This window comes from Gigantopelta aegis, chromosome 2, assembly GCF_016097555.1.
Source record: "Gigantopelta aegis isolate Gae_Host chromosome 2, Gae_host_genome, whole genome shotgun sequence".
Lineage (NCBI taxonomy): Eukaryota > Metazoa > Mollusca > Gastropoda > Neomphalida > Peltospiridae > Gigantopelta > Gigantopelta aegis.
In genome coordinates this window covers 24,332,288-24,359,499 of record NC_054700.1, presented here as the reverse complement: position 1 = coordinate 24,359,499, position 27,212 = coordinate 24,332,288, and the positions used below count along the sequence as shown (strand labels likewise).

General features: G+C 35.4%; 1 protein-coding gene across 1 annotated transcript; it reads left to right on the top strand.

Moving 5' to 3' along the window:
* Positions 1-1,677: 1,677 nt before the first annotated feature.
* Positions 1,678-25,303, top strand: LOC121383010 (probable isocitrate dehydrogenase [NAD] subunit alpha, mitochondrial). The gene is made up of 11 exons (XM_041512743.1): positions 1,678-1,736; positions 4,495-4,548; positions 10,806-10,889; positions 12,386-12,558; positions 15,664-15,793; positions 16,874-17,007; positions 17,388-17,490; positions 20,743-20,807; positions 21,327-21,408; positions 23,004-23,156; positions 23,717-25,303. The coding sequence occupies exons 1-11, from the start codon at positions 1,692-1,694 to the stop codon at positions 23,798-23,800; spliced, it is 1,107 nt and encodes a 368-aa protein (XP_041368677.1). The 5' UTR covers positions 1,678-1,691; the 3' UTR covers positions 23,801-25,303.
* The last annotated feature ends 1,909 nt before the right edge of the window (positions 25,304-27,212 follow it).

Sequence of the window (27,212 nt, the reverse complement as noted above, 5' to 3'; positions counted from 1 at the left end):
CTTATGAAAAATATTGAAATGGGCACTAGGCAAGTATTTGTTACACATTTGTTCAGAATGTTTTTTGTTATTGTGTTCCCTCAAAATTGTTATTTAAGTCATTAAGTTTAAGAACATGCCACAATGCTGACAACTTTCAACATAAGAAGTTGTATTTTCCCCCATATTTAAAGGAAAATGCTAAAATATCTATTGGACCTTAATTAATTTTGTTGAGTATAGTATAGGCAGATATACTGAACCATATTTGAATAATGCTGCCTCAATATATTAAATACAGTGCAATTTTTAATAGTAAAAGGTTCCAGCAGCCCAAAATATGTGTAAATATAGAAAATAATGCATTTCAGGCATTGCTTAACTTTTGCCAATGAGTATATCATTATTTATACCACATATTGCTTTATTTGGTTTGTTACTATTAACATCTAGTATAGGATGAATATCATTAATTTTGGCCTTATATCTGTTAAAAATTTATATGGATGACAACTTTATCACTATATTTAATTTTTCAATTGGGTTTTTGGGACACAAAATGTGCAACGGTACCCCCATTCAAATGGCGATATTTTTTTAATCCACCAACATTTTTGCTGCAGACAAGCAAATATTAAATTCATATATAATGAGGTATATAAAAATACTTGTCTCCAAAAATCCCTGGGGGGAGGAAGGGAGGGTTTCGGTATCTGGCCTATGGACTATCTGTTGCCAGACTATTTACGTGTCTATCCCACATGGATTCATAATATTATAATCTTTACAATAAGCTGTTTAAAAGGGAAAGGGAATTAAATCTGAAAGTGTGGACAAAATGTCACACGATAGTGGAAACAAAAGACAGAATGACAGGTCTGATCACGTGACACATTTGGCGTCAAATAAGTGGTTTCTCAGTCGGAGATTGTCGAGACGATAACAAATAAAATATTTTCAATGTTCAAATAAAATATAACTTTTATTGAGTGTATCAAGCATACAAATGGATACAGGTAGGGGACAAAATAGACGTTGTTAAAAATACTGTTAAATTACGTTACGGTAACTGTCGTAAGTTATTGAAGTTTTTCGTCAGTGTTCGTACACACAACGCGGTTTGTTCCCTTTGATGCCCAGTGTGTAGAATGATGACTATTTTTGTGTAGAAAAAAAGTGTGCATTTGGAAATAGTGGAGATAAGTGCTGTAAAATATAATAGGGTGCGAGAAAATAAATAGGGGCGCAGAAAAATAAAGGAGGGCGGCAGAACGTGAAAGGAAGGCGGCAAAATGCCTCAATGGTGCAGCGAGAACACTGACAACAAATAAAACAAGCCAATCTAATTAAAATTAGCTCCACAATTACTAATTTTAATTAGATTGAAAACAAGCAAACAAATAATAATAATAATAATAATAATAATAATAATAATATATATATATATATATATATATATATATATATATTATTATTATTATTATTATTATTATTATTATTATTATTATTATATGTAACGATTGAGGAAATAATAGTGACAAGAGCTGTGTGTTACATATAGGCAGTTGATAGTATTAAAAACGTCGTTCTGCATTTGTAAAAGATGTCACAGCGAGGAACCGAGATTGCAGCTTTAAAACGTTAGTTTGGACGCTCCACAATATAGGAGGAATTTACCGCATAAAAGAAGAAAACATTTCAAGGACAGGGTCATGGCTTGTAAATTTGTAAAGTCTTTTCTTCTGAAAAGTTCTTTTGTAAGATATTTTAAAACCTAATTAAATTACATAAACATTATTTCGTTAATTATATCCGTTAATTTATTATTTATGAAGTAAAAATGGTTTAGGGTCGGATGATTGTTTTCATTTATTGCAACATCAACCTTGCAGTTGCAGTGCGACTTGCAGACGAATTTTATTTTTTAATATGAAATAGATTTACTCTCTTAAAGCTACAATCTCATCTCCACATCATATAAAGAAAAGGAATATTTTTTTAAAGACACCTCAGCACATTTTATACTACATCTACTAAATTTGGTGTTTGACACTGTCGGTGACATGGTTATTTCAACACTTGAAATAACTGGTGGCACCTAAGTCTGCGCACCTATAGCCTTAGTAGTCTATAGTCCGAACCAAATTGTTAACAACAACAATAAATTACTCTCCTACCTTTAATTACCGTTACATTCCCCCCAAATTTTGTTCACACACAAGTTGTGAAAAAACCATTACAGTGAGTCTGACACAGATTTCACATATGAGACTGTAATGATGTCACCAATATCGACTTCGCTGATGTAGCATAGGTGCGTAGGGCAAAATACATGCAGTTTTCTGCTGTCTGCCATTTTGCTTTTTTATGGAATACTCTTCAAGAGGGGTAAAAAAATTAATATGACATCATCACGTTTGCTTTTATATCATAACATGTTATGACATTGTTAGATTAAGTCATATCCTTTCACCCCTCTCGGAGAATATTCCATAAAAAGTAAAAATGACAGCCGGCACAAAATTACATGCTTTTTGCGCTATGTGTTCACAGCGAAGTCGATATAGGTGACATGGTTATCATCTAGTATGTAGAATGTGTCATTGTAATGGTTTTTTCACGATTTCTGTCTGGACAAAATCTAACGAAAAATAAAGGTAGGAGAACAATTTATCGTAGTTGTTAACATTTTGGTTAACCAAAATGCTAACAACGTCATAACATGTTATGATATAAAAGCAAATGTGATGATGTCGTATTAATTTTTTATATTATTATTTTTTGTTTGTTCAAATATACCACTAGAGATCGTTGATTTTATATTAATTATGTCACATACTTTGGAGAGTATTTCATAAAAAGCAAAATGGCAGACAGAAGAAAACTGCATGTATTTTGCCATGTGCTACCTCAGCGAAGTCAATACTGGCGACATCGTTACAGTCTCATATGTGGAATCTGCGTCACTGTAATGGGTTTTTTCACAAGTATTTGTGTTATATTTTGAAGTTAAAATCTTTCTTTAAAAATATTTGTTTCGCCACCACAGTACAATGGAACAATAAACGTGTTACTACTGAAAGTTATTTTAATTTTAATATTTTTTAAACTAAAGTAATTTAATTAATTCATTTCATTTCAACTTATTTTCGTACTTATATCCAATTAATGTCAGTTTTATACATATATTCACAATCAAGATGTGTTGTTTTATGAATTAAATTAACATTGTTTGTTTCCAGACATACCCCATTACTTGTTTCAAAACATAATGTAACATCATTAACATGCACAGACTTTTGTGCCGAGCAGACTACGGTGACATGAGTGTACAAGACAGGAAACTGTTGTGGAATAAGCACATTGCTCTTAATATTCCAGTTTTTGATCTACCAGTCATGGATCACTAGTTGGGATGGGCAGGGGAAACTGAGAGTTCATTGAATCATGAATGTGATTGATCTAACAACGAGGCTTGTATGCAGGGAGGGCTTGAAATCTCCCCCTTTCTCAAGCATATTTTCAAATATATTTTTCTAGGGAAGCATAACTCTAACCACACACACACACACACACACACCCCCCCCCCCCCCCCCCCCCCCCTTGGAAACATATAAGAAAAAAACCCTGCATAAATTCCTGCACACTCACTTGCGACGCATTGCATCTCAGGTGAACACTACCACTAAATTTTCACACCATTCCCCCCACACGCCCCATCTGATAATTTACCATTTAATAATAATTTATGTAAAATATAGATAACTTTATTATAAACTTCTATTTTCTTACTTTCAACAGATAATATCAACAACTGCCTCAGTGCAACTCACAAGTCATGTCACCATTTTAACTCTTTTAAGTAATGAAACCAGTTGTGCTTGTAACCAATGTTACATAGAAAGGTTGGCTATCAATATAAGAGAAGATTAAAAAATACTGACCAGTACATTTTTTAACATTTAGAAATGCATGGGTTTGGTTGCCAGGTTAGGATCTAGCTCAGTAGATAGAGACCAGAGGTGATTTCTTGATGGACCCATTCCCTGATTGGTTTTTTCCCTGTCTCAACCAATATCACAGGTCATGGTATGTGTTGTTCTAGGTAGATGCCTCTGGGAAAGTTCTTCAAAAAATTCCTTTCTTTTAATTGGAATAATGTAGCAGGTTTACTCTAAAGTCTACACATCAAAGTTACCAAATGTTTGACATCTAATAACCAAAGATTAATTAATCAATCATGAATGTGCTCTAGTGGTGTCAAACATAACAAAGCAAAATATTTGCATGAGTTTCCATGCCAACAGTAATCCACACCATAAGAATTGGGACATGTATGCTGTTAATTTCATGAATTGTAAAGCACCTTTGCCTGGTTTGCAAACAAAATAAATTAAAAAATTAAAGGAAATCTAAAGTACTGGGAGTAATACATTTTTTATGTTTTACTGTAATGTAACAAAATTGTGAAATGTATGTTAACTGTCTTTGAAAGTAATTATTTACATTTTACAGAGTCCTGTACTGAAGAAATCCTTGGTAACTTCACAAAGGCTATTTTCTTCAGAGGTAAACTGTTTTATTTTTATTGCTTATCTATGTAGAGTATGCAAAAAACATTTTGTGATCAGTAGTTCATGGTGGTAAAATATTTGCCACCCTTGTGTCACAGTAGTAGACAGGTCAGTAAGGGACATTAAGCATTTTTCTCTGGTGTTGTAGGACATGTGCATGTATATAAAAATCAGGAGTTTCCCGTTAGGCGTAGCAGCCCGACATGCCTTGGTCCGTAAAGTAAGCTCTTTGACGGCATGGAAGCACCTTAAATCAATTGCCGCTATGCCTTGATTTGAAGTGCTTTAGAAAAAGAATTATCACAAGTATGAGCGTGGCAGTGGACTACCTCTTGCAAACAACTTGTGTACCAGTATATCAAGCACACCTAATCACTATGACAGGTAAAACACTTCCTACGTACCTAACAATGGACCAGTCGTCTGTTCACAATTGGTGTTTGGTAATTTTACCACATCTACTGGGACCGCTAATCTGTCGGGAAGGCACTTATGCATAACGGGATTCCCATGCTGAGCAATCAAGCTTCAAGGCCGATCAAAGAAGATGCCCATTGACAGAATCAACTGTATCATTTAACTTAGTAAAGGATAGGTGAAGTACGTTTTAAAAGTACAGTTAAATTGGCAATCAATCATTTCTATCCTAACACCTACATGTACTTCCCAAAACACACACACACACACACACTGAAAACATCCAGGTCTCGCAGTGTCAGTAGCCAGATTAGCCATTGGCTAATTAAAAATATATATTTAAAAAAAAAAGGCTAATAAAATTTGCAAATGGCTAAAATTGCGGCTAAGTCATTTTCTATCTTCTGATGTGAACAAACGGTTACTAGTACATAATCTATCTGACACCTCAAACATAATAATAATTCCAAATATTCAATTAGGGTAATAGTGATCTCGCGATCGGTAACGAGAAATGGTGTTATCCAGAATACAGCATAGGCCTTATGATGTTTGCTTATTTTAATAATCACTGTTATTAATTTTAACGGCATGCATTCAACATGTATGACAGCAATGTGACGGTGATTCAATGTCTGGAAGATCTGTAACTTGTTATTTTAACTTTGTAAAGCCTTTGAACCAAACCGACAATGTGTGTCAATTTGAATACACATGCCAGTTCAGGGTCGAAAGACATGTAGGCTATCCCAAGGGCCGAGTTCGGCCAGACCGAGCAAAAACAAAATGTTTGCTACACTGGTTTGTGCACTTCACGTTAAACCAAATGGACACGACGGACACCAATCAAATTGTTCACGAACATTAGGAAGAACGTTCGTTGGCTCAACTGAGGAGAGCTCTCGGCGTGAATATATGTCACGCTTCAGAGTCAACTAACGCCCATGTGTGAAGAGACATCGTTGCAGACATTAAACAGTATGATTACACAGAAGTAAATCTTGATGTAAATTTGTAGAAACACAATAGTTGTTTGCATCATTGAATACCTAACTGCAGTTTCGTTTATTTCCTTTGTCTTTGATAATTTTGTACCTATGGTCGACAGCACACATGCAGATCATGATCGCAGGAAATAAACATGCCGTATTTATACAAATTGCAGTTAAATGTACACTGAATTAGTTTACAATAATCTTATTTGTTAGATGTTAGATATCTATTTGTAAGACTGAGGTGACATTTAATAAGTTAGCTGGATTTTAAAAATATAGTAAATTTTAATTTAATTTTAATTTTGACCATGCCTATAGTAATTGTTTTAAAAACTGATTTTTGCAGCAAATAAACATGACTGAAAGGTTATTTTCCTGTATGTAGACCTATTTCAAATGTATACATTATACACTGGCAGATATTGAGATAATGTACTTCAAGTGTATACATTGTGCAATCATTGAGGGGCTTTCGTTGGTGATGCTTCAAACCTACGGCAGTATATATATCAATGATGGCATCATTAATTTCGAACCCTGGAAAGGTGAGTGATCACACACATTCCTCTTCACACTTGTTTGGTGACTGAAAATACCGACGGGCAAGTCAACCCCATGGGCTTACGTCCCATGTTGCCCGCCTGGTGACAAAAATATTTATTGACAGTCACAGTGGAATGACTGAATGTTCAGATTTATATTCATTGTAGTGATGTGTGGTTAACCGTGGAATCAGTTCAGTTTTGGTTATAGAAGATAAAAAAACGTAACTGTGGAGATAGTAAAAAAAAGTTTTTGGGTTTTACAAATTTGCCATTAGCCCAGCTCATCCGAACTGGAAGAAAAAAATCAATGGTAAGTAAACACCAAAATTCACTTCTGGCAATAACCTGCCCAACAACTCACATTTTTGTGTATTGTGATGTTGGTCTGCGAATTTTGAACGTTGCGCGTTGTGGATTGCAATGCAAACTTGTCACTTATTTTAACTTGGCGAAAACGAGGCAGAGTTCGGAAAACCCCATTTGTCTGTGAACATAATGCTTATTTTACCGCATCCACGTGATGTTTTTTTATGTGCATATGCAGGGGAAAATATTTTGAAATCTGAGGTAACCGGAAGTTGGTTCACATGGTCTTTACCCAGGTAACCAACTGTTCGGTTACGTGAATTAAATTTCCCCAACCCGTGGGTTACCCGATCAGTTACCTCAAAGTTATGTTAAAATTATATTTTAAATACATAATTTTTAGCTCAAACATAAAGTTAAAACAAAATACAAAAGAAAACATTTTATAAAACAGTTTCTTTAATGCTTGCTAAAGTTAACAATATTGTAAAAGGACTAAATATCAGCCCCAGTACTGAAACAAAATAGACACACTTCCAGATTCCTTTTTTCATTTTGCGCTATCCGTGCTACTTTCACTTTATTGATGACGTACCCCCGGTATCTATACTACAGTGACGTTCCAAATGTTTGTTTTCAAAGCTCATTATGCGATATTAGTATTTTTCAACTTTTGTGACACTTTTGGATTCCTGTTTACGGTAAAACCGTTTGGAACATTTTAAAAATTATAGGCAATCCAATATTATGTCTACATATATTCCTTTAGAGATAAAATAGCAGCAGATAATTTAGCCATCCCCAGCGGTCCGTGCACATTACTTTAAATGCAGTCTAATTAAAATTAGCTCCACTATTACATGTGGATCTAACAGCAGCCAGACCGGCGTCGTGGCAGGCCATCGGTCTACAGGCTGGTAGGTACTGGGTTCGGATCCCAGTCGAGGCATGGGATTTTTAATCCAGATACTGACTCCAAACCCTGAGTGAGTGCTCCGCAAGGCTCAATGGGTAGGTGTAAACCACTTGCACCGACTAGTGATCCATAACTGGTTCAACAAAGGCCATGGTTTGTGCTATCCTGCCTGTGGGAAGCACAAATAAAAGACCCCTTGCTGCTAATCGGAAGAGTAGCCCATGTAATGGCGACAGCGGGTTTCCTCTCAAAATCTGTGGTCCATAACCATATCTCTGACACCATATAACCGTAAATAAAATGTGTTGAGTGCGTCGTTAAATAAAACACTTCTTTCTTTCTTTCTAACAGCAGCCAGTTGGAGCTCATGTCCACCAATCAAAACCTTGCTTGCAGAATCATGCTAGTGATTTAAAAATAATTTGAAAACATTCTGAATTATCCTGAGGGTATACATGTTTCGTGTGAATTACGAATGCTGTAAAACATGTTTTATTTTATAAAATAAATAATTTGTAATGTAAAACTGAAGACTGATTTAGTTTTTAGTTTTTTTAATAAATAAATAATTTGTAATGTAAAATTGAAGACTGATAACCCATCCCGTATGTATTGGTATGGTTTGCTGTACTAAAATAGACTCGCCCGATATTTTTAGAATTTGTATGCTCCCAAATAACGTTATAAAAGGCGAAGTGTAATTGGTCAATATTTAAATTATTATTTACAGACGAAATGTTACTTGGACATTGGAGACTTGCTGCCTGTCGTAAAAGAGTAGCCTATGTGGCGACAGCGGGTTTCCTCTAAAAAAATCTGTATGGTCCTTAACCATATGTCTGACGCCATATAACCGTAAATAAAATGTGTTGAGTGCGTCGTTAAATAAAACACTTCTTTCTTTGGACATTGGAGACTACGCAGTGTTGTTAGGAATCTGATTAAAATTAGTTCTACTGGTCTAAATAAGGCATTCGTAATTCACGTGAAACATGTCGTATACCCTCAGGATAATTCGGAATGTTTTCAAATTATTTTCAAATCACTGGCATGATTCTGCAAGTAAGGTTTTGATTGGTGGACATGACCTCCAACTGGCTGCTGTTAGATCCACATGTAATAGTGGAGCTAATTTTAATTAGATTGCTTTAAATGTTATGGCTCCACTCTATAATAGAATGTAGTTTGGATTGGTCGCAAGTTACAACTGTTGCAATATAACGTTGTCTAATGGTTTGCTGCGCATCGAGTATCTAAATATCAGTCTAAAACATTTGTCGGAATACTAGTACTAGTAGTAGTATGTCTGCGTGAATAAATTTCCTGTAATCGTGAAGTTTGCAAGTTTTAATTTCTGAACGTCTACAGGTTACAATGTAACCGATTTGCAATTCGCATAAATTTAATTTTGCATAACTGACATGCAAACAGAATGGCGGTTCTTGTGAAATCTTGTGGCCTGTGTATGTCTTCTGCAAAGTTCGTCCATGTTTATTATTTTTTTGAACCCTTCATTTATACCCATACTTTATTATTTGTACCCGTACGGTATTTCCAGTGGATTTTTCAATATCTGCTATTTCCGTTAATTCTTTGTATGAAAATGAAAATTAAGATAAATTGTTTGTTAAAGTTAATTCGGATTACAAACGGACATAATTACCATGATGTCGGACGTTCTTATCATTTTATGTAACATTACCCAAGGACTTCTAATATTGACCCATTTGGAACAACTCTGCCATAATTCGTATTTACACTTCGGCCGAGGTGTTCCGAGTGAGTTTGTTTTGAACTATGTTTTGTTTAGTTTTTTTCACTACTTTTTAGTTTTAATTGCAAACTAAAACGATGCTGGCAAATAGTTTATTTTATATATTTAAAAACAATGTTCACAAAATTTGTGGGAAAGAATCTCGGGCTAGTGATAATAATATATCTCTAGTATTTTTATATAAATTTACTAACATGGCTGACAGTATGTTTTTTTTATACAAGCCTGGAACATGATGAATTTCATCAGCAGTCACAGTGGAATGACTAGATGTTAAGATACAATGTATATGAAAATAATGTTATATTGACAGTCTGGGTAGTAGGAAGGATTGTAATCTGCATGGCTAACTATGTTTTAAGTAAATGGTATTTTATTTTATTAATTGACACTAAAATATTGTTCTATGTCCAAAATAAATGTTTTCTCATAGTATTTGTTTTTAGGATATTGATAAATTATTTACTTTACAATTTGGAAAAGTTTTAGTCGGGCAAGTGGAAAACCCCAAGGGCAAGTGAAAGTGTTGTCAAAGCAAGTCAAACAATTTCTTAAGCGCGAATAGTGCTTTGTATCAATTAGTAGCAACAGGGTATTCATTGTCTTAAAAATAGGTGTCTTTCTTTGCTAATTTCTGAACAGCTAAAAAAGTAGGCAGCATTGGCAACATCAGCAGTCATAAAACGTCACCGCCTTCTGTCTACTACTGAACACTGCTTTTAAATGCACTTTCTTACAGACTTGTAAACTGCTCCATAATATCAAGATAAACATTGAATATCGACCCATAGTACTTGAAGGTTTATCATAATTAATTGCTCCATGTTCAAAATGATAGGTACACTTGCTGTGAATTGGAACCTCTGCTGAGAATCGAACCCAGTACCTACCACTTTAAACATGACAGCTTGACCACAAGACTAATTAGTCCCATTAAGTCATTTCTTGTGTCCTCTTGTTTTTTCAGTTAAATTAAAGTTTGTTTTGTTTAACGACACCACTTGAGCACATGATTAATTAATCATCAGCAATTGGATGTCAAACATTTGGTAATTCTGACTTGTAGTCATCAGAGGAAACCAGCTACATTTTTTCTAATGTAGCAAGGGATCTTTTATATGTACTTTCCCACAGACAGGAAAACACATACCATGGCCTTTGTCCAGTTATGGTGCACTTGTTGTAATGAGAAAAAATCCCATCAGCTGAATGGATCCACCAAGGTGGTTTGATCCTGTGACACAAGCACCTCAAGCAAGTACTCAACTGACAGCTAAATCCAGCCCCTGTTTTTTTCAGGTGCGTACAGTAACACTGATACCAGGTGATGGAATTGGACCTGAAATTTCAGCAGCTGTCCAGAAGATTTTCGAGGCCTCTGGGGTATAATATAGTAGAGTTTTACTTGTGTTTTATTGAACATTCCTTTCCTTTAATTTCTGTGTGGGGTGAGGGGTGACTTTGTGGGTCGGCGAAACCCCTCACTGCTGGATGCAATTTTTTTTTTTTTAAACATTTTTCAGAGGATAGTGACTCAAACCCCATTAGAAACTTTGCTAGCCACAGTCTAGAAACCTCACCCCATGCCTGCAAAATTTCCTGCACACACATCTGCTTTAATTTCATACATGTCATCATGCATGTGCACTTCCATAAAGTGAAGAAAGCAGAGATGTATTTAGATGCTAGGAGGAGCTATCATCCAGTCACAAAGTACCATCTAGCACTTTGACCAATTTAGGTATTTTTCTTGGCACTAATATTAGTTTTCTGTCCATGAACAATTTTAACGTGTCAAATAGTCAAATCAAGGGGGAAATTACTTAGTGTGATTAATAAAGAATAATAAAAACCAAGGTCAATACGGTTTTGGTCACCTTACTGCTTCTGGCCTGTACTAAGTTTTGTCCAGACACAGCCCTAAATGGGAATGTTGTTTGACACCCAAACACAATGTTCAGTAACCATATTTAGGTATCCATCATATGAAAATGATGACATTTGATCTAGAAAATGAAAAAAAAGGAAACCTGCTATATCCTACAAGAATACTCTTATTATATCCAGTCTCAAAATTTATTTTGTTGTTGAGTGGCAAGCAATCTTATGCTTTTTAAATTTTAATCTGGAATCCAATGCTTAACATTGAGAAGTGGTTTTAGAAATTAATCTCGAAATTAGACTTACAGTTTAACCTTTTTCAACAGCAATGCAGAAGATAAATGTAGCAATATCAAGTTTTATCTGTATATAATGGTATTTTATAATACTTGTAATGTTTTCTGTAATAAGAACAAGAACGATAACAAGAGCTCTCAGTATTTATGCTGAAGATTATATAACTAGAAGCTGGACAGAAACACCAAAACAGAATACCAGATTACAGTAGACCCAAGCTTGAAAGTTTAAAACAAGAGGACAGACCAGTGCAAGATTCATGCTTGTGGTTTTTTAATTAGCATATCACGAGTTAACAAGCTGACTGAAATAAAGAAGCTGTATTAAAGTAAATGATTAAATTAAAGGAGCACTATCATTTTCAGGATTACCTGAAAGCGACATTGGATTAATTAGGTAATATAGTAAACATTAAAAACATAACATTACAATGATCACCTGTAAATAACAATAATTTAATTAGTTACAGGAAACATTACAAATATTATAAAATACCATTATATACAGATAAAACTTGATATTGCCACATAAACACTGTTAAAAGCTTATGATTTGCAGTTGTTGCTAAGCAAAATTTTAAAAACAAACTCTTCCCTATAGCATATATGTAAATTTTACAATGGGCTCACCAATTGTTATAGATACATCAATTCTGTTTTCTCTAGATTTTAACATTTATTTATTTGTTTATATCATTTCAGACCCCAATTGCTTGGGATCCAGTTGATGTGACACCGGTGAAGGGTCCTGATGGAAATTTCCGATTACCTCAAAAAATATTTGACTCGATGGCCAAAACAAAGATAGGTTTAAAGGGTCCATTAGAGACACCTATAGGGAAAGGACATCAGTCTTTGAACTTGGCCTTAAGGAAGTGAGTTTCTCGTAAACTTAACCGCACAGTAATTCACACAAACCTTTGTGCTGTTTGCTTGTCAGTTACACAACTTCAGATTCATGCGAACTGCTAATTGGTTAAGCTACAGTCACACCTTGCCGGATAGCATTAACGGACGTCCAATGGAGCAAAATAAAATTATCTGGTGGTGAAAGTCATCTCAGTTGCTGCTCGAGGCGGATAAAACGCACAATGACCACACAATTACCGGCCAGAGTAACGGACAAGATCCGGTCAAAACGAAAGCGGAACGCATGAGAAACTGACAAAACATTCTTTGAACGTATTTGTACAGGTCACGTGACGGACAAAACGGGTATAAATAGTCCGGTGAATTGACCACAGGGTGCACATATCATCAGGCTCCAGTTGGCTGAACACCCCTCTCCAAGATGACCATGGGGAAGGCTGGGAAGGGCAAGGCCAAGGCATGGAGGAAGGCTGCCAGGTCCCCCTCTCCTCCTTCTGACAGTGGGGTAGAACGGGCCATGTCCTAGACCACTATCTCCGCTGCCCCCTTCTCCTCCTGTTCTCTACATGGGCACAGATGTTGAGATTGGCATCTAGCAGTTCAATCTTTGCCTGAATCAGGGCCACTTGATACTGCAAGCGGAGTCTCACACAACACTCCATCATGAAGGTCCTCACGGTCCCAGAAGGTCTTGAAGGGGTGAGACAGGGAAGCCACATTATATACCCCGGAGAATGTACGTCGCTGTCTGTTTCGGACCCGGTGAAGACCCGTTACATGTACAGTACTTATACTGTACTTTTCCTGAAGTCGTCAGTTTTGTCCTATGGACCCTGTTACACATCCGTTATTCATCAGTTCCCATGCGTTCCTTATCAGGTAATCGTCCGCTGAACATGCGGTACACCTCTGGTTCGTCCGATGCATGTCAGGTAGTAGTCCAGCCGCGAGTCAGGTTCACCGAACATCAACGAATGCAAACTGACAAGTACAGGATGAGGAGCACATGAGTTCCGAAAAAAACGCATGCCCAGCGCACAACAACCGTACAACCGGCGGACGCCTTTGCCCGGTGGAGTCTGTTCCAAGTTTTGTGCATACACAAAACTTTCCACCGGATTGAACGGACCTTGCCTGACAAGGAACGCATTCGCCGAACGACTAACGGGCAGGAAATGTATGTGAACAGAGAAGAACGGATTGAAAATTTTGCTCTCTGTCAGAAGTCCGTTAACACTATTCAGCAAGGTGTGACAGTAGCTTTACAGGGGGAATAGTTAAATTCTAAATTTGAAAGTCACAAACTAAAATCACAAAACTTTATTCATGAATTTCAAAAATGCATGTATTCTTTACTGTTCTAGACTGATTTTTGGAAATGATGCACAGCACATATAATTTACCTAAACAAACATTTTAGTTACCTAAGTGAAAAAAATCACATGCACTGACTTCTGGTTACCCAGATTTTGGAATTGTGTTCCCTGCTTAATTGCATTCCGTGCTAAGATTTATACGGAATAACTCAAACTAGGGATGTCTGTCAAAGAGTACAGTACTCTTATCATCTAAGCTCAAGCCTGAAAATAAGTGGTCGGTCATGGACTTTGTCCGGTACAAATTTGTCATTTGTCATGCTTTGACAGTCACAAACTTAATATTAGTGGTCATTTTGACCGACACAAAATGAAGTATTTCTGTGTTGAAGTAGCCTGAAACAACATAGAAAGATATTCACTTATTGTGGGCCTTGCACTAGTGTTGAAGCAGTTCGATGCAGTACATTTTAAAATACATATTAATTTTTATAATAGTTTTTTTTATCATATCATGCACATGAACATGCTTATGGAACTGTTACTAGACTGTCTTTGCGTTTGCCTAGAAATGGTGTTTTCGATGTCTATTAATAGACCCGAGCACCTTTTAACACAAAAGATTTAACCGTCTAAAATGAAAAGTGGACGAATAATCAAGTGCCATTGTGTTTATTTAATGTAAGTTGTACCTTAGAAACCGCACGGTCCCGTGGGTAGCGGTCATTATTTACATTGGCCGAATAAACAGGTAGTTTGATATGCGCATGCTACAGTTTAGCTGTCAGTCTATATTTATCAATAGTAAGCTACCGTAGCTTGTGTTCTTGTGTTGCGGTTCTTATGAATGTTAATTAAGCAGTCAAATTTAAATGGAAACATATTTGTTTTAAAATGACTCAAACGTACACATTATTCAATATGTTTATCAGGTGCTTTGTTATCATAAGCGTATGAGGCGAGGGGGCTGGAGCAAAACCTCAAATTTGGGGAAAATATATAAAGATATTCGGGCAAAATGTGCTAACCTGAGACCTTTTTAGGTTTTTTTTGACGTAAGACGAAAAGTAAAAGTATTTTGGGAAATAGCAAAACTATTTGTGGCACACACACAAATTTAGAAAACAATCATTTCAAAAATAACAGGCACAGTTTCATGTTTGACAGGTACCACAATAGTTTTTAATTTCCAGGCCTGTAAGCTAATAAAAAGTTCCATTGGCTACTATCAATATGAACACTTCTATATTTATATACATTGTATATAAATGTCTTATGTTAATATTACTTTAAAATCACAGGTCTGTAGTCATTGATATTTTGTAGTCCAATGCATAAATAAGCTGTAAGTGTTTTTTTATCTTAGAGTCTGTGAACCTTTCCAAGTGGTTAATAGAAGACCATAGTTCTAACACAGGACTGCATACACCAAACAGTAGCATTATATTCAGATATTTGTGTGCAGAACATTTATAATCATGTACTGTACAAAGTGTGTATAGGTTATATTGTTCAAGGTGTTTGTTAGTAAGTGGCAGGCAGATGTTTTCAGTGGTTACTGCCACCTACTTTTCATGCTTACAGTTATACACTTCATTGCACTCGGTAGCTATAGCGCACCATCTTTTTTCAGTCAACCTCCTGTTTTGAAAAATAAACATCTGGGACTGAATTTACGAAGCCTGATTTTTTTTAACGCAGATGTTTAAGTACTTTAAATACATTTAGTTACACTACTGTCAAGTATAAGTCAAAAACAGTCTTTGCAAATTTGATCCTTTGTTTCTGTTTTAGAGCATTCAGTTTGTATGCAAATGTGAGGCCGTGTCGATCAATAGAGGGCTACAAAACACCATATGATGATGTTGATATTGTCACCATCCGAGAAAACACAGAAGGAGAATACAGTGGAATTGAACACATAGTAAGTTATTTCAGTGAGTCATAAAGTTCATGGGTAGACATTTTAAAAGTTTTCATTGGCCTGTGTGACTAGTAATTTACTAAAGGTACCAGTCTCCATAAAAATTCATTAGTGCCCTATTATTGGTTGAAACCATGTGACTAAGAGATGTGCAACATTTATGGCAGATACTGGGGGGAAAAAGCGGTGATGTGACTGCATACTAATCACTTTGGAATGGGCTGGACATAGCTAAATGGTAAAGGGCTATTTCTTGTACCAGACAGTGCAAATGTTTGACAACCAATAGCCAATGATTAATAAATCAGTGTGCTCTAGTGGTGTCGTTAAACAAAACAAACTTTCACTTAGGAACACATCTATAACTGGCCTCGGACTAGCATGTAGTGAACTCCAACAGTTTGTACTTGCTTGAGACTGGTGATAGTGTTTACTCCTGAACTCAGGTCTTCTGTGTATTGGTCAGTTTAAAAGTAATTAACTTGGAGTCCTAATTCATACCATAAATATGTAGTAATAAAATAAATGTAACAAAATCACACTGAAGTTATTTCTCTTATTACTCATTTATTTAAGAGCCGATGTGTGATACCAAGTAATTTTTGTATTTTATATTTATTGTCACAAAGTGCTGCCCTAGTCGGGACTATTTATATATATACTAAACCAAAAATATTGATACCAATTTGTCTGAATTTTTGACATCAAATTCAGTTTTCGTAGCTAAACAAAATTGTCCCTATTGTTGTGATGTATTTGAAGATGAATTCCATTTTTATGAAGATGTTTATAGGTCTATTTACTTATTGAGGTGGATATTTTATGTTGGTGGTTATAAAATGATATTGTATATTAAAAAATTATTACTTAAGATATTTATATTTTTTACCTCCATTTTTATACTTCTCCTTGTTGTGTTTTGACAAAATTATAGCATTTTATTATTATTATTATTATTTTAATGTAAATTAAAAAACATATAAATATTATATACATGTACTTACCCCTTTTTTGACATTCAGTAGCTGTTGAATTTTTTGTGCTGGGGTATTGTTAAACATTAACTGTGTATTGTTTCAGATTGTCGATGGTGTTGTTCAGAGTATCAAGCTGATCACAGAAACTGCATCTATGAGGGTAGCAGAGTATGCCTTCAAGTATGCTCGAGATAACAAGCGCAAAACAGTAACTGCAGTTCACAAAGCTAATATCATGTAAGATTTTTGACATTCAGGACTTTTTAAAAATTAATCATACAGAAGGGAAGCAGGAGGCAATTTGAGAGTTGTTTTTCACATGCAACGGTCGTGGTGTGTGCTTTCCTGTCTGAGAAGGTGCATATTAAAGATCCCTTGCTGCATTAGGAAAAATGTAGCATGTTTTCTCAAGTCAGAATTACAAAATGTTTTGATTTCCAATAGCTGATTAGTCAGTGTGCTCTAGTGGTGTCATTAAACAAAAACAAAGTGTTTTTTTCACTACATCACTGATAATTACTTATATGGACTCCGGCAACTGACTGGTACAGACTTGAATTGTACCAAACATTATTATGCAAATGGGTGTATCTGTATTGGTTATTCTACTCTTACAGGAGAATGTCTGATGGTTTATTTCTCAAGTGCTGTCGGGAAGTTGCAGCAAAGAACAAAGATATTAAATTTACCGAGATGTATTTAGATACAGTGTGTTTGAATGTGAGTATTGCAAACTTTGTGATCTTTTTTTCTTTAACCATATCTATTATCAGTAAGGTGGGATGTAGTCCAGTAGTAAAGCATTCGCTTTATGCACAGTCAGTCTGGGATCAATCCTTGTCGGTGGGCCCATTAGGCTACTTCTCCTTCCAGTCAGTGCACCATGATGGGATATCAAAGGCTGTGATATGTGTTATCCTGTCTGTGGGATGGTGTATAGTAGTGGGTTTCCTCTCTTAAGACTATATGTCAATATCACCAAATGTTTAGCAACCAGAAGCCAATGATTACTAAATCAATGTGCTCTAGTGGTATTGTTAAAGAAAAAAAACTTTGTTATCAGTAATGCTTATTGTTGTGGTTTTGTGTTGCCCACTGTGGATATCTTAATTTGTTTATTTCCCAACCCAACCACTGCATGTGGTATACAGTGTTTCATGTTCTGCTTTATCCTCAGTTTTAAACATTGTCCTGCTGTTTATTTAAAATGTTCAGGGCAGATTGTAGTTCAATAGTAAAACACTCATTTGAGGTGTGATGAGTCAGACGATCGATTGCCCTCTTAAAGGAATGCTTAAGCAAGGCTTTTGGACTGGTATGTTTATTCAACGATATATAATGCACATTATTGCTTAATATCAACAAGTATAATCTTATATTTTCCATCTGCCCCACTTTTTAAACAGTTAAAATGGATGACAATTGAAACATTAATCCACTATCTCAAATGTTTACAAATTTATAAATGTCTATGCAATGAAGCCCCAAACTGTCTTTCAAACTTATTAATATATGTTGGAGAAAACAATACCTACAACCTTCGAAATGTAAGGGATAGAAATTTATTAATTCCAAAACCTAAAATGTCTTTATTTAAACATGCGTTCAGTTACTCTGGACCAGTACTTTGGAATCAATTACCTAAAGCTATCCGATCATTGCTAAATACTGCTGTTTTTAAATATAGACTCAAGAAATATTTTCTAAAATAATATCATTTGTACATGTTTATTGCCATTTGTTCATAAATGTATGTATTGTAATTCTGTATTGTTTGTACCTGAGGGCCTCAGAGATTAGCTTTTGCTAACTGTGTTACCCTCACTAAATAAAGAATTTATTATTATTATTATTATTATTATTATTTAATTAATAAAACGGTTAAATGTGACGGCTTTTATATATGACGGGCGCAGCCATTTTGTACCATCCCAGCGAATACATCCTTTGGCCGGTGGTTACATAATACTTAACGTGTCTTAGAACTGAAGAAACAAAACATATCTGATTTTTGCAGAGGCATAGCAATGTTCTGTAATAATATCCATCCCAGTAAGCCAGTAATAAATATATATTATTTTTCAGTACAAAATAAACCACTATTGTCAAAGTGTCAAAATAATTGTATTATGTTTTGTCCATATATTAACCCACGTACTGAAATGATAATCGGAATGTTTTCTTAGTTAATTGGTCTTATCTTTCTGTGGCCTGTACCTGTGGTTCCTTATTGGCAGGTGTATATTTTGGACGGTCACCAGTCAAGGTGTCTAGACACAAAAAAATATGTGCCTGTTTTAAGAACACAGGGTATTGTGGGATAACCACACGGCCACCCCTAAAATTGTAAAGGACATTATCAGCCGTCCTGCTTTATTACTGTAAATAATTCTGTAAAAGCCTTGATTAAGTAGACTTTCCTATCTAAAATCACACAACTGACCAATAACGTAGTCCTAAAGAAAAGAAAATTATCACTTGAGTATCATGAGTGGTTATATTGCTCCAACGTACCCTACTAATAGGCCTAATAATATGCTGTGGGGTGGGGGAGTGGATTTTTAACAGAGAAAAATACTGTAACCCCATTTTGTTCTATTAATGCAAATTGAAATATATTTAAAGTGTCAGTATGTGTTGGTGGTCCAGGTACAATGTATGCATCTTTCCAACACACCGGCCTCGGTGGCGTCGTGGCAGGCCATCGGTCTACAGGCTGGTAGGTACTGGGTTCGGATCCCAGTCGAGGCATGGGATTTTTAATCGAGATACCGACTCCAAACCCTGAGTGAGTGCTCCGCAAGGCTCAATGGGTAGGTGTAAACCACTTGCACCGACCAGTGATCCATAACTGGTTCAACAAAGGCCATGGTTTGTGCTATCCTGCCTGTGGGAAGCGCAAATAAAAGATCCCTTGCTGCCTGTCGTAAAAAAGAGTAGCCTATGTGGCGACAGCGGGTTTCCTCTAAAAACAGTGTCAGAATGACCATATGTTTGACGTCCAATAGCCGATGATAAGATTAAAAATCAATGTGCTCTAGCGGCGTCGTTAAATAAAACAAACTTAACTTTCCAACACATAAGGCTCATGTTTGAGTTTACTCTCCCTTTAATAAATTTTGTTTTATCAACCTGTTCCCAGCGACTGGTACCTCAAAGGCTGTAGTATGTATTGTCCTTTCGGTTGGACAATGCATGTAAAAGATCACTTGCTACTTTTTAGAAGTATAGCCAATGTGACAGCATTGGGGGTTTTCTTTTGTCAAAATAAACACATGTCAGTATTATTTTCTTTTTTGGTAAATCTTGTACAGTGGCATCTGTAGTAATGTAATTTTTTGTGACTCATCTACCGATTTGTTTGTGTAATTTCTATTAAAGTGACAGACACTAGTTTTTAAATACTACTACGTATTTTTCATTATTAAAGCCATTTTTTATTTAATTTAAATTAGAACTACTTGCATTTTATTATTTGGAATATTCATTTTCGTACACCTGAAATGGTTCTGGTCATCCAGGTTTTTGAAATAACCCAAAATGTATTTTTCTTAATTCAAAAAACACACTTTCATCTGAGAAGTCATGGTTATTGAGACAAGCTCTAGTCTACTTTTAGACGGTATTTCCCCATTGAAACATCACAAATTTTACCATCTCTGTTATAACTTTATCCATATGTGTTGCATGTTTGTAGATTAACTAAAGTTATGTGTTCATTTTCACGGGCTGAAACTAGGGTCTATGCCCTTAAGTTCAGATTGAGATTTTATATCCAAAAGATTGTGAAATTTACTATAAGTTTGGACTAAGATATTTCTATTATATCAGATAGGATAGTTTGGATTCTTTTTCCATTGCTGGATTCCTTCTGTTTTACATCACTAGAATAAACATGAGACTATTCTTGTTGCTGGGTAATGCTTTTTATTTGTTTGTTTTTTTCTCTCTTTTTTTTTTCTTTTTTTTAAGATGGTACAAGATCCTTCACAATATGATGTGCTAGTGATGCCTAATCTTTATGGAGATATTCTCAGGTACCTTTTTGTTATTTCTTTGTTAAATTTTTCTTCTTAATTATGCTTATTATTAATAGTACTGGTAAGTCAATTTTTAATTATGTGTTATGTTTTTTCGTAACTGGACAGTTGATTGATAGTGAATGATTTTGATTGATGTGTTCTGTTCAATATTGAAAAGAATGTGTTTCAGAGACTTTATAGTGGACTGGTCATGAGTGATTTTAAACATATTTTAAAAAAAACATGTAATTTAAAAACTATTGTGAGAAATTTTGAATGATGTGTCAAGTATTGAAGAATGTGTGACTCTATAATCGACTGATAGATAGAAAATTTGAATGGCATGTCCAATATTTGAATATTTATGTTTTAGTAGCTGTTGTGCTGGACTGACAGTTAATTACAATCAATATTCACAAAACAACACAGTGTATACTAGTACAGTATACATTGTGTTGTTTTGTGGGTATTGATTGTAATTGATTTTGAATGACATGCTCAATATTAAAAAACATTTTTAATATTTTGTTTCAGTGACCTCTGTGCTGGATTGATAGGTGGACTTGGTGTGACCCCTAGTGGTAACATCGGAAGTGAAGGAGCTATATTTGAATCAGTATGTCTAGAGTACCATTTATAAAAACCAAAATAACAGTTCAAAAAGTTTGTTTTGTTCAATGACATCATTAAAGTTAAATTTTGTTTTGTTTAACGACATCTAAAATTTAGTGGGAGAAGAAGAAGAAGTTTGTTTTGTTTAACGACACCATTGGAGCACATTGATTAATTAATCATCGGCTATTGGTTGAAACAGTTGGTTGTTTTGACTCGTAGTCATCAGAGGAAACCCACTACATTTTTCTATTAGTAGCAAGGGATCTCTTATATGCATTATCCCACAGACAGGAAAGCACATACCACAGCCTTTGACCAGTTGTGGTGCACAGGTTGGACCAAGAAAAAAACCAATCAGTTGAATGGATCCACCAAAGTAGTTCAATCCTGCGATGCAAGCACCTCAAACGACTAAGTTAAATGCCACCCCAGGACATCACTAGAGCACTTTGATATATTAAAAAATGGCTAATGGATGTCAAACATATTGTAATTCAGACATATACTCTTAGAAAGGAAACCCACTAAATTTTGACATTAGTAGCAAGGGATCTTTTATATGTATATCCCACAGACAGGATAATGCATACCATGGCCTTTTGATATACCAGGCTGGAACAAGAAATAGCCCAATGGGCTACCGGCAGGGATCGGTCTCAGACCGAACACACATCAAGTGACTGCTTTGCCACTGGGTTATATCCCACCCCATACCAATATAACCAGTAAAACAAGTAAACATGACTTGGTTTTATTTTTTCAACGAGTTGTAAGACAAATATTATCTGATGGTTATGTTACTTTCTAGGATAAATATGTCATTTGTACTGATTAGATTTCTTTCAAGAGTGTTAATTTGACTGACTAATTGAAAGTAGTATTTGCCTTTTAAAAAAACAAAAAAAAACAAGTTGCTAATAGATTTTATTATCAACTTAAACCCCATGTGTTGTACCACTATCAATTTTGTGTATCATAGTCGAAGCACTCGCCTGAGGTACTAGGCTCATGGAATTGAACCTCCTTAGTGGACCCATTCTCCAACTGGTTTTTCAATGAGTGCCCCATGACTGGTATATCAAACACTGGTAAGTGTGGGAATGTTCATATAAAAGATCCCTTGTTGCTAATATAAATGTAGTGAATAGCTGATGCCTCAAGATAATGAGCAGACATTTTGTATATAGCTTTATAACGTAGAGTTACAGGTCAAGTTTGAGTTAGACAGTTTTGACAAGAGTTATGGTCATATCAAGTTTGACTTTTATGTGAATTTATTCAAGGGCTGTAACTATCAAAAAAGAAAATTTATCAGTTTTTGACAGAATTACAGCCCTTGAACTAATGCAATATGAAAGGTTGAGGGGCTCAGTAGGGGACATATATTGCGTAAGGGATCCTTCTCATTATGTGATTAGTCACACCAACTTGTCACATACAATCAAATCGTACTGTGAGAATACCTATATCGGAACAACACTAGTCTTATATGACAAGTTGCACAGATTAGAACATGTCCAGTTTCTCCCGATAAATGTCATAATGAGAATGCCGCTTTAGCAGTACTCTGAGAATGGTTTAATTTGATGTGCCCAGGTTCACGGTACGGCTCCAGACATCGCTGGAGAAGACAAGGCGAACCCGACAGCCCTGCTTCTCAGTGCAGTGATGATGCTCAGACACATGGAGCTTGGAGAGCACGCCAACAGAATACAGAAATCAGCTCTAGAGGTTATTAGTGAGGGGAAGGTCAGTGCTACTTTATTATAGAACTAACAACAGTTATTTAGAGATATGAACAGGGTTTAAGCAGTTGCTTGCCAAATGCAAATTAAAGTTGAATTTGGTGAATGTATTTCATTACTAATTTGCCAAAAAGCAAATTCGAAAATTGTCTGTCGTTTATAGATGTACTGCTATTTTTGCTGATTGGCTTAATGAAACTTGGATTTGGTAAAATATTTTTTTTTTACATTCTCCAATTTAAGAATATTTTAAGAGTTTAGTCTAAACCCTGTATAAATGCATTTATTTTATTATTTAATTAATAAAGGAATGGTCAGTGCATTTTATTATTTTTTTATTGTTAATGAAGGATAGGTAAATTTTTTGTTTACGAATTGATAATAATTATTTTTCGTTTAGGAACAGAATAATCCATTGTGTGACTACCTAGATGTTGAGATGCTTCTGAAATTAAGATTCTTTGACAACTCCTTTACTAGCTGGGTTAAATAAGCTTAAAGGTGCTATGTCATGTATATATTTTATTATTCATAATTTTTTCTCTTTTTATTTTTTATTTTCAGGTATTAACAGGAGATCTTGGTGGTAAAGCAAAGTGTTCCGAGTTTACAGATGAAATCTGTGAAAAAGTTGTGAGCTCCAAATGAAGTTTTGCTGTTTGGTGTGAACTGATACTTTTATCTTTAGTCTGTAGTTTGTGTGCTGTCATTTAAAAACAAAGATCCATGGATGGCTGGTATACATGCTTGGTCAGTCATCAAGTCTAGTATTTCACTAAGTTGGTCACAGTACAGTGAATGTCACTGATCACTATTCCATCCAAGACTTAGCTGTAATTCATTTCTAGTCTCTATGTTGGTTGCTTTGAAAAATTATCTAAACTGTTTTAGAATTTATTACAGGGAGCAGGGGGTAATATTGTTGTATAGCCATAGCGCACAAAATAGTTTTGTATTTAAACCACTGAAGTAAGCATAGCTAAAAGATTGAAGCTGATCCACCAGACATTTAAGATAATGACGACGGTTCCTCTGTTGTGTAAATTACACAAGCCGTGAGTGGTATGTATGTTAGTGGATAATCCATTTTAAAAGCTTAAATATTAAAAATACAGGGTGTTCTCGATATTGATATTTCTTTAAAAATCATATGCAAGCCAGGGCTCATGCCTTATAAAACTTTAGTCCTACCTAACTCAAATTTTTTATGTCACATTCATGCAAGTTTGTATGGTGAAACTGTGATATTAAAATTTTAAGACGTTATAAATCTTGTGTTTAGACTCCAAAAGTTTTATATGCACGGGGCCTGTACCTCAATTTTGTGTTGGTGTGCAGTGCTATGAAATTTATTTTCATGGATTAGGGAATTGGATGCAGAGCCATTTACATGTATATAGGAATCTTCAACTGTTAAAATATTTCTTAATGTAATACCAAAAATTATAATTCTAGAACATGCAGGGTCCTAATTCACCAAGTCTCGCAACTTTGCAATTTAACAGTGCAATGTAAAAAGATGTGCAAGGATGATGCAATGTTGTTTAAGAGAGTATAAATTAGGCCCATTGTCCTGTCATGGGTAAAATATTTCTGAAATGTGCTTGTGTCATCCAAAGGTTTTTATTGAAGGAGTCGAGGAATATAAAGGTTATCTTTATAATAAAGTTGTTAACTGTGAGCTATACAGATTAAATCTATTTTACTGTATACTTTGTATTCTCAGTAACAAGTAAAAAGTGTTATTCCTACTTTTGCTTTCACATAAGCACTGCAGAGCATCTTTAAAAATACCTATACTGATCATTCCAAACTTTACTAAAAAACAAGGATGACATTGTTCATGTCATGTTATTCTAGATAATTTTTAGTACATATATAACATAGCTGCAATCACCGGAAAAGGGCTGCTTGTACTCCCTTGCACATGCCGGTACAGGTGACCCACTCTTCCACCCACCCAAACCCTTTCCTGTCTTGGATGGAAGAACCGGCGAAAGATGACATTTGCACCCGTGACAGGTGCAGTGTTCTCGCTGCTCCATTTAAGCGGTGCAGCCCGCCCTGCTATTGCATTTTGCCGCCCTCCTTTCACGTTCCCCGCCCTCCTTTATTTTTCTCCGCCCCTCTTTATTTTCCAGCACCACTCTTTATTTTCCAGCACCCTATCTCCACTATTTCCAAATGCACACTCTTTTTTCACACATAAAAAAACAACAACGATCAGACTGCACACTGGACATCAAAGAAACAAGCGTTGTGTACGAAAAAGCTGACGAAACATTTACGAGTTACCGTAACATAATTTAATAGTATTTTTAACAGCCTCTATTTTGTCCCATACCTGTATCCATTTGTATGTTTAATACAAACAATAAAAGTTATATTTTATTTGAGCAATGAAAACATTTTTATTTTTTATGGATCTCCGACTAAAAAACCCCACTTATTTGGCGCCAAATTTGTCACGTGATCAGAACGGTCACTCTATCTTTTGTTTCCACTAACTCGTCTGATATTTCGTCCTCAGTTACAGTTATAATTGATTTTTACTTTCTGTCATTTCTGTCATTCTGTTTATTCAGCAGTTCTTATAACATATTGTAAACTTTTCATTTTGGGGGGATATCACCACTTATAAAATCAACGGAAGTGGTAGTGTTTGACCTTAAAATCATTCATCTTGGGTGCCAAATAATATATACACCGCCACTACAAAAACGAAACTACTTTTTATCAGTTGGCGATAATATTTTATCACAGCGATCGATTCATTCGATGAAGATGGGAATAACAAAAAAATGTTTTCGACATTAGGGTATCACACAAATGTCTTTTTTGTTTTTCGTGTATCTTGAAATCTTTATTAAAATAATAATATTAAAACTTTGATCGGTCCAGCAGAACCGGAACTGCCAATGAATATCGGACCGATAACATCTTCGGTTCAAATAAAAGACGAGTTTCCTTGTAATTCTTATAAACTTTATGTAATAAAAATAAGGAGTATGTCTTTCCACAAAGTCTATCAACACACAACAACATGGTAACCACCAAGCCCCCCCCCCCAAATGTCTTCTTTGTTTTTCGTTTTTTGAAGGGTGTAGTGCTGCACGGCGAGAACACTGAGGTGTGTGCTACAACAGCTTATTTTGAATGAGAACATTAAAACATATGACCTGACCTGCACTGGGAAATCACATGAATTGAGTTGCTATTCAGGGAATCAACTTTTTACCCTTTACGCCAAAAAGCAATTTTAATGCAGGATTTTCAGTAGCTTTAAAATGTATAAAATCAAAACACTTTATTTCATCTGATATTGACTAATACTTGACACAACTTATTTTGTCTGTTTTTAACTACTTTATTAATACATTAAGCTTTAAGTTGATTTTCAGAAGTTGACCTGTTTGGTTGGACAAGTTGTTAATCATTTGTTGAAGTCGAGCCTTAATGTAGAACCCTAGCCTAGACCTAAGAGGAGAAAAACCTAGTCAGGTTTTTGATCGGGTAGATTAAGTCTTTACAGGAGTGTAAATTTCTGTGAGGAGAGAACCTCAATGGTTATGAGAGAGTAGAACCACATTCATTTATGTGAAGGTAAGACTGTTTTTTTGGGAGGTTAGAACCTCTGGTTATGAGAGAGTAGAACCACATTCTTTTAGATGAGGGTAAGACTGGTTTTTGGGGAGGTTAGAACCTCAATGGTTTATGGGAGGTAAGACCTCTGTGGTTTGTGGGAGGGTAGAACCTCATTGTTTATGGGCGGGTATATCTTGGTGACTTATGACTGGTAGTTTATAGGAGGGTAAATCTCAGAGGCTTATATAAGAGGTAGACATTGGTGGTTTATGGTGCGATAGAACCTTAGGGGTTGATTTCATATGTCTGGGTTTCGTAACACCGGCTTACATCAAAACCTAGGTTTAACACTGGTTTACTTAAAATGCTGAAAAACTTGACTAAGACCTACACACGTGTGTGTTTTACCCATGTTTACAAAACCACGCTTTTTGTATGGGTTACCCGCAGATCTGGAAACGGACATAAGTGAGGG

Bases quoted from the DNA above. Each gene is read 5' to 3' on its own strand.
- LOC121383010 (XM_041512743.1), top strand. From the start codon at position 1,692: ATGGCTTGTAAATTTGTAAAGTCTTTTCTTCTGAAAAGTTCTTTT. The intron at 1,737-4,494 runs GTAAGATATTTT...TACATTTTACAG, and splicing joins TTCTTCTGAAAAGTTCTTTT to AGTCCTGTACTGAAGAAATC. The intron at 20,808-21,326 runs GTACCTTTTTGT...ATTTTGTTTCAG, and splicing joins CTTTATGGAGATATTCTCAG to TGACCTCTGTGCTGGATTGA.